The sequence below is a fragment of the Schistocerca americana genome, chromosome 8 (assembly GCF_021461395.2).
Source record: "Schistocerca americana isolate TAMUIC-IGC-003095 chromosome 8, iqSchAmer2.1, whole genome shotgun sequence".
Classification (NCBI taxonomy): domain Eukaryota; kingdom Metazoa; phylum Arthropoda; class Insecta; order Orthoptera; family Acrididae; genus Schistocerca; species Schistocerca americana.
In genome coordinates, this window is record NC_060126.1 from 196454178 (window position 1) to 196470549 (window position 16372).

Below are 16372 nucleotides of genomic sequence, written 5' to 3' on the forward strand. Positions count from 1 at the left end.
AAGTCGGTTACCTAGTTCGTGAGAAACACCAGATGATTTTTTACAATGATGCACCCAGTTTACTACCGCATGAGATGTGTTCAAAATGCCCACTGTCTGCGAGTATGCAGTCTTCATGTCATCACAGTAAGGTACAAACATGAGCACCATCAAAGACTGTGCTGCCACATTAGTAACTTGAGGAGGAAATAAGGCCAAAATTTACCCCCAAGCAGTAGTAGAAGTGAAGTTAGAGAATAAGGTGCATTCTTCAATTTCTGCATGTTGAATATAAAATTCTATGGAATACCTAGACAGCAAATAATATATGGAGATGGAGGAAGAGGTTGACATGCCAAGAATTAGGGTTGTAATGGAGAAAAGAGACCCATTTGTAATGTAGAATGACAGTGGTTTGAAACAGCTGTTTGCGTTACATAAGGAATCTTTTGAGTTACAGTTTAGTATGCTGGAGCTGTTACTGCAGCATAGTAATGACAGGAAGTGTTCTGTTTCCAAGGCTGAAACTTCTTTGTGCACTGTGGATCATTCCCACTGGTACTTATCAAATTCGTAGCATGGGATCTGATTAACACCCATTGTACTACTGCTGAAAGATCTTTTAACAGTGTGATTAACCATTTAATTGCCTTAAAGCCACTTTGTGTCCATGCCACAGAACCAAAATAATATATCAAGGAACAAAAGGGAATTCTATGGAATTGTGAGATTCCCCATAGTCATAGGAGCCATAGATTGTGTACTTATCCTTCATCCTTCTGGAACACAACCAGGAATACACTGAAGAGCCAAAGAAACTGGTACACCTGCCTAATATCCTATAGGGCCGCTGCAAACATGCAGAAGTGCCGCAACATAACGCGGCTTGGACTCGACTAATATCTTCAGTAGTACTGGAGGGAATTGAAACCATGGATCCTACAGGGCTGTCCATAAATCTGTAAGTGTATGAGGGGGTGGAGATCTCTTCTGAACGGCATGTTGCAGGGCATCCCAGATATGTTCAATAATGTTCATGTCTGGAGAGTTTGCTGACCAGCAGAAGTGTTTAAAGTCGGAAGAGTGTTCCCGAAACCATTGTGCGGCAATTCTAGACATGTGGGGTGCCGCATTGTCCTGCTGGGATTGTCCAAGTTCATCGGATTGCACAATGGACGTGAATAGATGCAAGTGATCAGGCAGGATGCATACATACGCATCACCTGTCAGAGTTGTATCTAGACATATCAGGGGTCCCATATCACTCCAACTGCAGACCCCCCACACCATTACAGAGCCTCTACCAGCTTGAACAGTCCCCTGCTGACATGCAGGGTTCATGGATTCATGAGGTTGTTTCCATCTGTTCGATACAATTTGATATGAGACTTGTCCAACCAGTCAACATGTTTCCAGTGATCGGTAGTCCAATGTCGATGTTGCCGGACCCAGGCAAGTTGTAAAGCTTTGTGTCATGCAGTCATCAAGGGTACATGAGTGGGCATTCGGCTGCAAAAGCCTGTATCGATGATGTTTCATTGAATGTTTCACACGCTGACACTTTTTGATTGCCCAGCATTGAAATCTGCAACTATTTGTGGAAGAGTTGGACTTTTGTCACATTGAACGATTTTCTTCAGTTGTTGTTGGTCCCGTTCTTGCACGGTCTTTTTCCGGCTGCAGCAGTGTTGTAGATTTGATGTTTTATCAGATTCCTGATATTCACAGTAACTTGTGAAATTGTTGTAGGCCTATGGGAAAATCTCCACTTCATCACTGCCTCAGAGATGCTGTGTTTCATCACTCATGCACTCATTATAACACCACATTCAGACTTACTTAAACCTTAATAACCTGCCAATTTAGCAGCAGTAACCAATCTAAGAACTGCACCAGACACTTGTTGTCTTATATAGGCGTTATCGACCGCAGCACCATATTCTGCCTGTTTTCATGTCTCTATTTGAATATGCATGCCTATACCAGATTCTTTGGCACTTCAATGCGTATAGATATTGCAAGATTTTCTTTTCTATCAATAAATAAATCATCTGTGATGCCAGTATAAAGATTTTGAACATGGTGAACCATTGATTGGGTTCCACACATGATGCATGTCTTTGGGACAATACTAGAGCTGCCACAGAATTTGAAAATTGCAAATATAATGGGTTACTTGTTAGAGATAGTGGAAATTCTCTCTCCAACCATCTTATGACTCCTGTGTTTTGACCCCTACACAGGAGCCGTAACACGCTACAACAGACTCCATGTTGCTACCAGATGTGTAATAGTGTGTACATTCAGTGTGTGGAAGAACTGTTTCCAACTTCTCACTATAACAGTGTGACATTAATGAAACAAGTGTGGAAATGTTATTGTGGCTGCTGCAGTCCTGCACAACTTTGTAATAGAATTTACCTAATTTTCTAGTAAAATAACAAGTTGGTGTAAAGAATTTTCCTTCTTAAATGAATAAATAAGGCACTGGATTGTCACTACTGAAGTGAAATGTGACACATTTTATTTACGGACATTTTATAGTTAAATTTCACTCTTTCTTTCATTTTTTCAATTTGTCGATTAACATTTTCGTTCTGCTTATTACCTCAGTGTGCAAAGTTACACAATAAAAAAGTCTGCATTATTCCTAAGAAAAACTAGATGTCTGCTTTTATAATTTTGCTAATACAAATAAATATTAGAATGTAGTAATTAGAAAAATTAAATGTACTGATCCTGAAATAGTAAACACAAATATTATGTCATGTGAAAAACAATAACATATTAACAATTGAAAAAAAAAGCGAGTAAAATATAAGAGATGATAATTAAATGGACACCCTAGCTGCAAACAGGTGTTTATGTACTTTGGGAACAGATACTACCGTCTAATATAGAGTAAAATATACATATAAAATATACATTAATTTACAAAAACCTAAATTTCTCTAGCAAAATGCCTAAAGAACCGGAACATGAAGTTTGCTCCATTTCCTTCTTGAACTCATTCATAACTTCAGTTTTAAGGTTAAGCTCTTCTTCCATAATTTCCCTTTGTCTTTCAATTAACAACCTTTTCGCATTGTATTTCTCTTGTATTAAACACATTTTAAATGAGTAATCTCATCTGCTTTTTCCAAGAACTCCCTGTTTTTACCTACAACCACATGTTCTCTGCCTTTTTAGATGGGTGCATCTTCTGATAAGCTCTAACTATTGAATGCAAGCAAGGGTTCATGACTGTGGGATAAAGTTTCATCTTTATCAGGTTTGTTGCCATCTTCAGAGTAGTTATCATCGTTGATGTTACTTGAAAGGACCACATTGTCTTCAGTTGTGTCATTGTCATTAAACTCCAGTTATTCCTTTGAAAACTTGGGGAACATATCAGCAACTATTTGGCTCCTATCATGTATTTTAGCCTCAGATACTCCATTGCCAGTATGAAACTGTTCTTGATAAAATTTAGCTTTCATTTTTGTCGCTTTGCTTTCATGTTCTTTCAAATTACTTTAAGTTGCTCTTTTTTCCCAAGCATCCCTTTTCCAGATGTGAGGTCCGCCAGTTATGCAAAACACCGTTTTTCTCAGTACCCAAACATGTTTCAGCGCCACTGTGCCATATCAGTGGGTTTTTGTTTTTATTTATTCTGCAATGTGAACATTTTTGTTAAATGATTATAAAATTATGTGCAGCTTTAGTTCAAACAACAGATCGTTTCTTTTTGTAAATACCTTTACATTTGGTGAGCATGAATTTTCTGGATCACTTTTGTGTTAATTATTACAGGTAGCTTGTCATCTGCAACCAAACGACGTTGGTGAGAAAGTTTTTTGCTGGGAGTTAACCTGTCTTCTAGAATGTAATTTAGTCTTTTGCGATGTTTTCACGCCTATTGTCATATTTACTTATGTTTTCATGTGGCAAACACTTCCATTCTTCGCATCATGCTGAGATGTTGTGATGCATACGTAACTATAACAAGTATTTTCCACAAATAATGTAGTAAAACACTTTTCTCTACACCAGAACACAATGTGATTGTGGTTTGTTATGTGTCCCAGTCCAGTCAGTGTTCATTTGGTCACCAGAGAGTTCGTCACCAAATTTGAATTTTATTTGCGTTTTATCTTTGTGTGTGTGTGTGTGTGTGTGTGTGCGTGTGTGTGTGTGTGTGTGTGTGAAGATCTGTTGTTTTAACTAAAAATGCACTTAATTTTATAATCATTTAACAAAATGTTCACATTGCAGAATAAATAAAAACAAAAACCCACTGATGATGGCACAGTGGTGCCAAAACATGTTTGGGTACTGAGAAAAACAATGTTTTGCGTGACTGGCTGACCTCACATCCCAAAATTTTAACTGCAAACATGACCAGTACAAGGAGCTGAAAATAAAAAAAAATGGACATCCTTTTTCCTTTTTAGGAATTTGAGATCATGCTTGAGATTTAGTAGTAGTTATGGACTTTTTCTTATTTCAGCAAACCACTCTTTTTTTTAATTGTCTGGTATGTTTTTTAATGTTTCTTAACACTTAAATTATCCTTGCTTCCTTCCATGTTCCTGTTATCTCACGTATCACATTGTAAAAATATTTTATCAGTTGCTGCTTAAATTAGCATGTGTCACTCACCAATAATGGACAGTGGTGACTGTAGATAGGGAAGGTAAGGACTGAACAATAGATTTATCCATTAATAGCATGTTCCTTTTTCATGATACACAAATATTATCATTAATACAATATTATTCAGCTTTTTTGAATTTTAATAATCCTTTCTAACATTAATTACAACACAATATTACTTTCAACAGGTGTTGCAATAATGTCTGCCAACTATCAATAGTTTGCAAGAAGAAATGAAAACCAGGAGCCTGTGGTGTGCAGAAATGGCTTACCACTTTAGTAAAAAGGTGTTACTATTTTAGTTACAACTAAAGAAGTAAATAGCTCTCCAACAGTTATTTAGGGTATATTACTGCAGAAATAATTTACTTAAGTAGTCCAGACTAAAGAAATAAGAGTTACTACAAGAATAAGTTATACTGGTTTCGTGCTCACCACCCTAAGTTAGGGGAGTATGGGGGCCAAGCAATTGGTCCACCTCTAACCATGCAACAATTAGCATAATGATGAATCAAGTGTTGGTGAATAAGAACACTAAAATGGACAGAGGCACCATTGTGCACGAAGTGCATCTGTTACCGGAGTTGTAGTGAAAGATCTTCCAATACAGGAGGCAGCCTTCTGCATGAGAACCATCTGTACCTCTGCCCATTCGGATGTTATGGAAATATAGAGGGTCCTGTCAAGTGGACCTTGATAATTCCTGCCCAGATGTTGATGGTGAACCTTTGTTGATGGGTAATTTCTACAGTTGCATGTGGATTGACATATGCCTGTCCACTCATGCTGATTATGGAAAGTTTGGGTGCCATCGCAAGTGAATGTTGTCACACCCATCCCTAACATCACTGCTGTAAAAGCAAGCCTCATGCCACATTGTTGGATAAACCATTGACAAAACACGTCTTACAGGAAAATCTGGAGGAACCAATTCGTGAATCCGCTATAGGTGGCTTTTGCCCACACAGGCATCACAGTGTTGTAAGGGACCTGCAGCTGATGACCTAAGTGCCAATTGCTGATGTGTGGCCTATGTTTTGCAGCATCAACAATAATGCCCTCATTTGCGGGCATGACGTGTTGTTACTGTCCTCTTGTTCCAAGTAAAGGTGTGAAACTACGAAGCTTTTTGTACCAGTCATATACAATCCTTCACTCCCTGTGTTTTACCTCTGCTGCCTTCAGAATTTCGAAGGGTGTATTGCAGTTGACATTGTCAAATGTTTTCTCCAAATCTACAAAAGCTATGAACATAGTTTTGCCGTTTCTTAATCTATCTTCTAAGATAAGTCACAGGGTCTCATATCTCTTATCTTCATCTATGTCCTCTTCCCTTTTTATAATACTGTTGTAAAGTTCACTTCGCTTGTATGGTCCCTCTGTATACACGTCCCACCTTTTCTTCTTGTCACCTGAGAAAAAACTGGTATAGTTTTGCATTTTTTTACAGTGGTAAGGGGCAGTATCATGAAGAATGTAATGAAAAATCCTGACCTGTGGGATGTGAGTGTGGGGGTGGAGCCATGTGAAGGTCACTTTTTTATGTTTTCTTGAATTTCTCAAAAATGTGGCATCTAGTGAAAATGTTTACCAGTACAGAGTTAATTTACATTAAATTTCCTGCAAAAAGGTTCAGTTCTCTTTTTCTTGAGGAGTGATGGTTTCCACGTTGCAGGGGATGGAAAAATTGCAGATTATTAAAAATATTTTTAATGGTGTAAATTTAAGATGCATTGTAAAATAATATGGGTTAAGAACAAATATTAAATGGCTGTAACACATCTAAGTGCAATAGAATAATCGCTCGCAGTAACTTCCCTGACAACGCATTTCTCTATTACACAACAAAATAAAACTGTTGTCCACAATATTAGTTAGACTGAGCTCAGTTGTCAGTTGGAATATGTATTTGGCATCTACTTTCACATTGTTTTAATATCTAGATGAGAAAATTTGGCTAACATCATTTTCCTTCTGCCTAAAACTGAAGAATTACTTGCTAGTTGAGCTATACGTACCTGTACACAGTATAAAAGATTGTTACTCAGCAGTTTGCAGAAATAATAAAACAGTGATATTATGCTATGCACTTCTGCAAAGCTGCAACATTATTGATTCCAAAACTCACGCAGAAAGTTCAAAATATTACATAGATAGATTTCATGCATGCACGCTAAACATGATATTCATTCTTGTTTTTATTACACATTGCTTTCACTTTTCGGGTTTTTAAAGCCAAGTGGATATTGTTAAATAAAAGGAAATGCAAACACTTAGAAGTAAGCATGTGAATTTTGTTAATTATTTTCGTCTTTGAAGCAAGAAACAACAAAGGAGTAAAAAATCCTTTAATTTTATTGTCTCATTTGATAGAGTGTATCTTTTAGAACAACAATAAAAAAGTGTTACTTGATTATCCTTTTCACTTTTAATGGTAGTGCTCTTATTGTGGTTCTCCATATTCGGTTTTTAAAAAAAATTGACTACTGCAATTAAAGATTTTTTTTGTGCCCATTTGAAGTCTCATGCTGTTTTAACTTGCACTTTTCTGATCTCTTTACATAATAATTCACACAAAAATAAAATTTTATCAGTATTCATTGGTAAACAAGGAAGAAATAAATTATTTTATATATTTGAACACCCCGTATTTCTTTTGCATGACATCCAATATCTGTTAAATTCCAAAAACTTTAAGAGGTTGTAAAATCTAAATGGGTTGAGGTAGAGCGGAAATATTGTGCTTCCTTAATTACATTCGTAAAACAAACAAATCAAAATATGAGACAATGAGTGTCAAATCTTTTTGCGTTGATTTGATATGGAATGACCCTTATGCTTAGTCTTACAACAATATTAGACAAGTAATGTAAATTAACTCTGACAATATACATGTAATCTAAACTGACACCAAAAGTTAACACAAAACTCAAATCTACCCAATCATTATGAAACTCTGACAAAATCCCATCACATATATATGTTCCACTAGTTCAGTTGTCATTTTGCCATTAAAAAAAAAAAAAGAAAAAACCCTAGATAATTTTCCCCAGATAGACTTAATAACTACCATTTCTGGGGAAAAAGGTGTGTTAATAGCCAATTGCACATCAGGTTGGACCATTAACAGTGGGAGGACCAACAGTAGCAAACTACTTGGAAGACCACTATCGGTCATTTTGACGGGTGACATCTCTCTCTCTCTCTCTCTCTCTCTCTCTCTCTCTCTCTCTCTCTGTTTTTCTTTCTTTCTCTCTTCTCTTGTGTTATTTGTTAAGTTAATTCAGTGCTGAGTCTTTAAATGTCACTTGTGTATTATGCTTGCACTACCAATGTGATAAGCTTAAATTTTTCTGTAGAAACTACATTAAACTAAAGAAAGAAGGATCAATATGAAGAATACATTGTAAATACAGTATTAATTGAAACTAAACTTCCAAATGCAAATAAAATAATGTTTTTATCTCTATGACTTGTTCTCAATCAAAGCTCCAAACAGGCCATAAACATATATTAATTAGGAAATATAAAGAAAATTGAGCATAAATCACTGTGGCAGTTATGTGAAAATAACATTTTTTTCCTGTTACATGTTTTCAATTAAAGCCACCATCTTTGTCAAAATGCTGTGCATAGACATACTGAGCACTTCCAACTCATGGACCACATCCAATTTTCCTGCACTGCACACATAATTTTTTTTAAATTTTGTTTGAACTTTTGCATCCTCTTATGTGGCAGGTCTTCCGTACTGGTTCCTTACATATTTCAGTGGTCACAGTGAATGTATGAGTAGGCTCTTTCCTTGATTGTACATATGAAGAGAAGAGTTCTTCTGCTAATCTAAAAAGAGACAGTTGCCTGCTAACGTTTCATTGGCAACCATTTTGCTTTCACTCTGTCAGAATAAGCTCTTTTCCACTCATACCAAGTTGTTCAGGTATTCCTGGGTTTATCTGTCAGGCCAACTGTGCAGTCCTGACATTTTTGCCTTTTTTTTCTGTCTGCTCAGAACCACCTGTAAAGTGGTTGAGCAGCAGGTAGTGGCAACACTAGACAGTCAAATTGTACCACATGATGTGTGACAAAAAGTTTTTCCAAGCCAGTGTTGCACCAGGTCAGGTCCTGTGCTCGTGAACAGCTTTTCTCTGTTGTTGTGACTTCATCATCGGTGTTGGAGTGCTTGCCTCCAAGATGACCCATGAGCTGGGGGGGGGGGGGGGGGGGGACATGAGAAAATCATTTGGCAAAATCTGGTGAATATGGAAGATGCAGGAAAACTACCCAGTTGAATTTTCCAAACTCCGACTGGGTTATGTGTGCTGTATGAAGTCAAGCTTTGTTATGAAGGAAGAGAACTTTCCAACACGTAAGTCCAGGTCATTTTATTTTGACAGCAGCTCGCAGATTCCTCAAAACATCACTGTACTTATTTTCATTCATTATGGTGCTACGAGGCAAGTACTAAATGATCAAAACCCACTAACAGTCCCAAAAGATAGTTGCCATAACTTTTCCTGTTAAATTTGTGATCTCTGTCTTTTTGGGGGCACTTTCCCCAAGTTTTTTCCACATCACACTGTGATATTTTCTCACAGAAGTCAATGATGGACACAGATCTCATCCTCAGTCACAAGCCATTTGAAGAGCAGATCTCCCTGTCCCTAATGCATTTCCTGACACACACATTCTGGCCGAATCCACCTGTTGCTGCTGATGGACATCACTTAGCAAACATTGCACCTGTCGTGCACAGACTTTGTGGTTGTGAAGATGGTCTGTCAGGATCTTTGTGATGTGTGAGTGTTTAATTGCAGCCCCAGGAGGCAGCCACATTTGGACATTATCAGCAGCAATGCGACAGTCTTCCTCGAGAACATTGAAAATTGCAGTAATGGCACCAATGCATGTTGCCATAATCTGCCATCTTCCTCCCTGTGCACTGTTCAGAAAGCACATCTTTGTGCCCTTCCACAAACTGTGGACAGTAACACTGAACCATTTGAATGTTTGTACAGCCTTCACCATACACAGAGGTTAACTCGTGATGGGTGTTGACAGTGGGTAGTTGATTCACTGTGAAAAATTGAATAACAGAGCACAGGTCACAAGTGGACATACTTGTAGTGGTAACTGGCAGCATACGGCAAGATAGTGTGGCTTGCATCTAAGCTGGTGTGAGCATTTCAACATGTACCAGTCAAATTTGCCAGCCCTCTTGAGTCACAGGCACAGTTTATTTTGTGGAGAAATAAAATAGGGCAACTTACTGGGCAACCCTCATATTTCATGACTTGAGGGTGGCATTAGTAAGTAGTGTCAAAGCTTTTTTGCAACATGGTGATAGTTTCTATGTAGTTCTCCTATCTGTAGAATATTCATTTTTCCATTAAATGAGTCAGAATTATGGCTTACCAGAACACAAATCAGCACAAATTATATAAAAAAAACACACACATTTTTAGAGAAGGAACTGAGTGTTTCTATTTTCCTGATCAGTGGGTTTGGGAAAGAACTGTATATTTCCCAACACTCAGTATTTATATTTGAATAATGTTTCCTTTTTTGTCTATATTGTTGAATTGAAGCAAAGCAATGAACAAACTGAAGATTGGTTTAAATAACACAATGCTGTGAAATGTAAAGGGTATGTTCGCAGCTTTGTTGAAGGTATGTTGTTCTTCCTTTGCAGTTACTCTTTTTTTTTTTTGTGCTAAATAGTTTTGAAAAGTAAGCAAGAAAAGCTGAAGTTAATGTTCTAGTCAACAAATTTTCTGGGTGCAGTGCATTTCACAAACCAAATGAATGCCTACATATATGATTTTTTTTTTCTTTTGCTTTTTCCACTAGAGAGATCAGTGAAGCGTTGGGTGGCACCTACCTTGCGGGAATTGAAAAAGAGGAAAGACAGACTTGGTCCAGAACCAATACAAAAGCGATCCTCCTTTTTGGAATGGTAAGTTTTCAGTTTTATGCACACTAAACCCCTCCCCCCAACCCCACACACACACGTGTGGAGAGGGGGCAAGAAATAAAGTAGCTGTGCTTATATGTGCAAAAAAATGGGGCTTCACTCAATGAGTAGGCCTACAGATACATATTTATTTATTTGCTGTCCATATAGCTGCCAGTTTTGAGGCAGTGTCATAGCTTTAGTTATACTGAGATACTAAGTTGTACTAATTATACTTCTCTTACTAATAACAGATAACTGTATGTATTAGTATGAAAAGTGTAGACCATAAATTGTCAGTTTTCTATTACAAAAACAAGCTTATGGTTATATGAACTGCCAGTTTTACAGTGAGACATTACAGTTTGAAGTATTCTGTTGACTAACAGCATTTCGGTATTAATAAGAGCTTCAGTTTATTCTTTAAAGTATTTACATTAGCCATCTTAACATCAAATGTTAGTCTGTTGTAAAAGATTGTCCCTATTATATGGTTTCATAATCAGAATTTACACCAAAGGTACAAACACCAATAAAAACAATTGCAGCCCAAAATTGGCAATATACTAAATAAGGGATGGTTTTTAAAATATTTTTATTTATTTTTCATTCATGTCAGATGCATGGAAGTAAATCTTTAATTAAGAAAATAGATACATTTCATGTATCACAACAAGCATTTCTTTTCAGCCAATTCTGGACTTCATCCTTTCAATTTGTCTGTGTTTATGCTTTTGCATATGTTATGTATTTGTCATTCTTACAGCTAAAAATTGTTTTTCAGTGTCCCTATTACTTCATACATAAATGAACACTTTCTTCTTGCACTATATTTTACCTGTTTACAATACCTGTTTTTAGAGGCCTTTTATTGTATCTGTATGTAAAGCAAAAACAACCTACCACTGCTGCTGTCTTACTGTTACTCTATTTTTACTATATGGTAGTATGTTCATACAAAATCCTTTCTGTTGTCTAACAAAACTGTTTTATCTGTACCCTATTCATTACTCTTAGAATGTCTTTTACCCCTCCGAAGGAGCAAGAAAGTTATTTGATACACCTTTTTATGCATATACTTACTGTATTGTTAAAAGACTCTAAACATTCTACATAATGCGCTCTTTGTGACCTGAAGGCTGGGTGTCTGAGGGTGTACAACTGTAGGTTCAGTACATTATCGTTATCGTGAACTTGTTTCCTCTTACAGTGAATCAGTAGAGAGAAATACATGAATTCAAATAGGACAGTAGTTTAGGGTCGTGCAGGGCTAGCTAATCTATCAGAAAGGTTTCAGAGAAGTTTGAAGTGCCATGTCTGCAGTTGGAGAAGGTGAAGTGAAGACATCAGGAAACAGATAGCCAAGAGAAGTAGTAGTAGCAGTAGTAGTAGTGGTGGTGGTTGTTGTGGTTGTTGTTCAATTTATTTATCCGCAGGCCTATTTTACAAGGAGATTTGATATGTCTCAGTATTTCAATTTAAGAACAAGAAAAATAAAGTAATTCAAATTAAGAGACATTTACAGACTTCGTAGGTTTAGAATGACAAAGATGGGGCAGGCCATGGCCTTAAAGTAGAACCATCCAGGCACGCCTGCAATAATTCAGAGAAATCACCAAAAACTGAAATCAGGATGGCCAGATGAAAACTGGAACCTCCACTCTACCAAATGTAAGACTACTCTATTTAAAACAATGCTGTCTCATTCGGTTTACCTCTAGTGTACAGTACTGTTTTATAAATAAGTTATTAAATAATGATAAAAGGTTACTGCTCCTTTGTTCATTTATTTCTCATTCCAAGTAAGTGTACACACTAAACACACATTGTTTCGTAACATTACATACACCATCAGCTGATGTCAGGACCATTTTGTGCAAAGCAACTTCTCATTTTCCAACCTGAAAAACTGGTCAGCATCCCTGTACAGTGTCCCTCAAGGAGGCTCACAAATTTTTTGCGAGTATGTGCTTGGCTCTCACAGGGCCCCAGCCTTTGCAGCATTCTTCCCTTTCCCCCTTTCCCTTTCCATCGGAAGGTGTTCTTGGTGCCGAACCTGCTTGGACCTGGTTTATTATTGGGCCTTGAGTTGCTACGTCCAGCGTATTCTACACTTTTTCATTAAATACACACATGGTCCCCATTGTTGGGTTTGACCGTCACCAATTTTCAAAATTCTCCAAAATTCCAAAAAGTGTGGATTGTGCAAGGAAGGTCACCCAGTGCAGTGTGTGCTCCACCTTAGTGCCTTTCCATCTGTGTATCTTTCCCTAATACAGTAATACACCCAAAATCCTACACAGTAGCCATCCCGTTGTGGAGGGCGTTGTCAAGTATGTGCATGATGGTAACCACCTGACCACTCAGGGATCACGCTGTTGGTGCCTGCGCTGAAAACTCCCCATGCGCGCCAAGGAGTATGTGCCTGTCATGACTGGGGCACGGGGACTCCGAGCAATGGATTACTGGCCAGGTAGCCATTGCTGAGGCTGGACAGCACCCATGGGGAGAACCCCCATTCAGAGTGGGTGGCACCATGATAGATCAGCGGTAAAAAAAAGCAGATGAAGTTATCTCCCATTGGTGGCCATATGGATCCAGCAGTCTGTGTGCAGACAGATACGACCCTAAAATGTTCCCTTCCCTGGCTATGCCATGGGAGGAACATAGAGCTAAGTGGCAAGCAGAGCAGTACTCTCCACAATACTTGGTTTGTACAAGGACTGGTGGTGATTCCTTCTTGGACACAAAGCCCTTGTTCTTTGTGGAGAACTTAGAAACAAGTTTGGGGAAGTGGCAGTCATCTCTAAAAGGAAAGTGGGTCAGTTCTGATCTAAAAGGCATCGCCTGCCCAGTCGCAGGCACTGCTAGCTTGTAACAAGCTGGTTGACATACCGGTAACCATCACTCCCGATAACTGTTTAAATTTAATTCGGGACATCGTTTTCTACAGATACTTGCTCTTAGAATCAGATGATCAGTTACGTGCCAACTTGGAGTGATGGGTTGTACACTTAGTCCATCGTGTACACAGGGGGCTGAAGGACACATCCCATCTGCAGACAAAGCACCTTCCTCTGGCTTTTCTCCCCAGGCCGGTCGACAACTGGACATCGGCCAGTGGCTGAAGGGGCTGCAGGCTACAAGTTGTGCAGGGCTTTGTGATATCATCTTTACCTGAAACTGATTGAGAGGAGCTCTTGCAATCATTGCAATCCTCTAAGATGAGAAAAGACCAGATAAGGTCCTTCAAGAAGGAGGACATTCTAGTGACCACCAGATCCCACTCGTTCCACTCCTGTGACCTAGGCGGAGATTGAGTTGGCCCCTGAGGTGCCTGTTAACATCACACAATGGAACCCAGAACATTTGAATATTGGTGCTGTAACCTCTCAACTAGTGACAGAAGGTGACCCTAAAACATAACCTCCCCCCTTGGCCCCTTCATGTCCTCATAGTACATCAACAACACTATTCTCCAGTGGAATTATATTGGTTTTTTCCACTACCCTGGGTGAGCTATGACATCTTTTAAGCACATCACCTGCCTTCTGCATTGACCTTCAGGAGACTTGGTTTCCAGCAATGCAGACCCCAGCCCTTTGTGGGTACTGGGGATGTTATAAGAACCATGCTACCTATGACAGGGTGTAGGGCAGGGTTTGCATACATGTGCTAGACACACTATATAGTGAACTCGTGCTTCCTAATACACCTTTGGAGGCTGTGGCTGTTTGGGTAAGGGCATTTGAGGATATTACCATCATCTGTAATGTTTACCTCTCTCCCAACTGTGAAATGTTTCAGAACATACTGTTTGCATTGATTTTTCAGCTCCCTCCACCTTTCCTAATCTTGGGTGATTTTAATATCCATAACCCTTTGTGGGGTGGACCCATGGTCACTGGCCATGGTAAAAACCTCAAAAATTTACTGGCACGAATTGATCTTTGACTTTTGAGTACTGGTATCCCCACACTCTTCATTGTGACACAAGACCATAGACTTTTCCATTTGCAGCCCTTGTCTTCTCCCATCCATTCACTGGAGGGTCCACAATGACCTGTGGTAGTGACCACTTTTTGATCTTCCTATCCATCCCTCAGTGTCACTCCTGTGGATGCCTGCCCATGTGGGCTCTCAACAGTGCTGACTGGGGTGCTTTCACATCTGGTGTCAATCTTGGCTCCCTGCCGCATGGAGATATCAATGAGGCAGTCCAGAATACAACTATAGCCGTTCTTTTGGCAGCGGATTTAGGGATCCCCTGTTCCTTGGGCCTGCCCTGATGGAAGACAGTACCTTGGTGGTTCTTGGACATTGCAGAGGCCACTCAAAACAGAAGGTGAGCTCTTGAATGTTGTAAGTGGCACTCATCGATGGAGCAACTCCTTGCCCTTAAGCGACTTCGTGCCCGGTCTGCCATTTAATGAAGAGAGAGAAGCAAGAATGCTGGGAATGGTATGCTTCAACCATCAGACCATGTGCCTCTCCTGCGCAGGTTTGTGCTAATATCAGACCTAAGGCATTGTCTACACTGACCCAGATGCCATCACTGAACATTTTGTTCTGCACTGATCTCAGTTGTCAGCGTCTGAAAATTATCAACCTGCCTTTTATGTCCTAAAACAACAGTTGGCGTGAAAGCAATTATCTTTTACTAAAAGACACCTAGAGCCACATTCAGTGAGTGGGAATTCATCAGTGTCCTCACCCACTGCCGTGATATAGCCCTAGGGCCAGACCGCATCCACAACCAAATGATCAAGCACCTACCAGTGGATTGTCAGCATCATATCCTTGGCATCTTTAACCACATTTGGAGTGAGGGTAAGTTCCCATCACAATGGCAAGAAAGCAGCATTTCCCCAGTTTTGAAACCAGGGAAGCACCTTCTTGAGATGGATGTTATTGCCAAATAATTCTACATCTACATTTATACTCCGCAAGCCACCCAACGGTGTGTGGCGGAGGGCACTTTACGTGCCACTGTCATTACCTCCCTTTCCTGTTCCAGTCGCGTATGGTTCGCGGGAAGAACGACTGTCTGAAAGCCTCCGTGCGCGCTCTAATCTCTCTAATTTTACATTCGTGATCTCCTCGGGAGGTATAAGTAGGGGGAAGCAATATATTCGATACCTCATCCAGAAACGCACCCTCTCGAAACCTGGCGAGCAATCTACACCGCGATGCAGAGCGCCTCTCTTGCAGAGTCTGCCACTTGAGTTTATTAAACATCTCCATAACGCTATCACGGTTACCAAATAACCCTGTGACAAAACGCGCCGCTCTTCTTTGGATCTTCTCTATCTCCTCCGTCAAACCGATCTGGTACGGATCCCACACTGATGAGCAATACTCAAGTATAGGTCGAACGAGTGTTTTGTAAGCCACCTCCTTTGTTGATGGACTACATTTTCTAAGCACTCTCCCAATGAATCTCAACCTGGTACCCGCCTTACCAACAATTAATTTTATATGATCATTCCACTTCAAATTGTTCCGCACGCATACTCCCAGATATTTTACAGAAGTAACTGCTACCAGTGTTTGTTCCGCTATCATATAATCATACAATAAAGGATCCCTCTTTCTATGTATTCGCAATACATTACATTTGTCTATGTTAAGGGACAGTTGCCACTCCCTGCACCAAGTGTCTATCCGCTGCATATCTTCCTGCATTTCGCTACAATTTTCTAATGCTGCAACTTCTCTGTATACTACAGCATCATTCGCGAAAAGCTGTTGCGAACTACAAATGCAACATATTTAACCTCACTCTGTACAACACCATTCTTTGCA

The 16372-nt window shown here is 39.3% G+C and overlaps 1 protein-coding gene across 2 annotated transcripts in view; it reads left to right on the plus strand.

Annotated features, from left to right (window-relative positions):
- Nucleotides 1-16372, plus strand: part of LOC124545435 (39S ribosomal protein L44, mitochondrial) — a 55418-nt gene that overhangs the window by 4539 nt on the left and 34507 nt on the right. For both annotated transcript variants that reach the window (XM_047124353.1, XM_047124354.1), the window contains exon 2: nt 10465-10570. In XM_047124353.1, coding sequence (XP_046980309.1) covers nt 10465-10570 — 106 coding nt within the window. The remainder of the gene's footprint in view (nt 1-10464; nt 10571-16372) is intronic.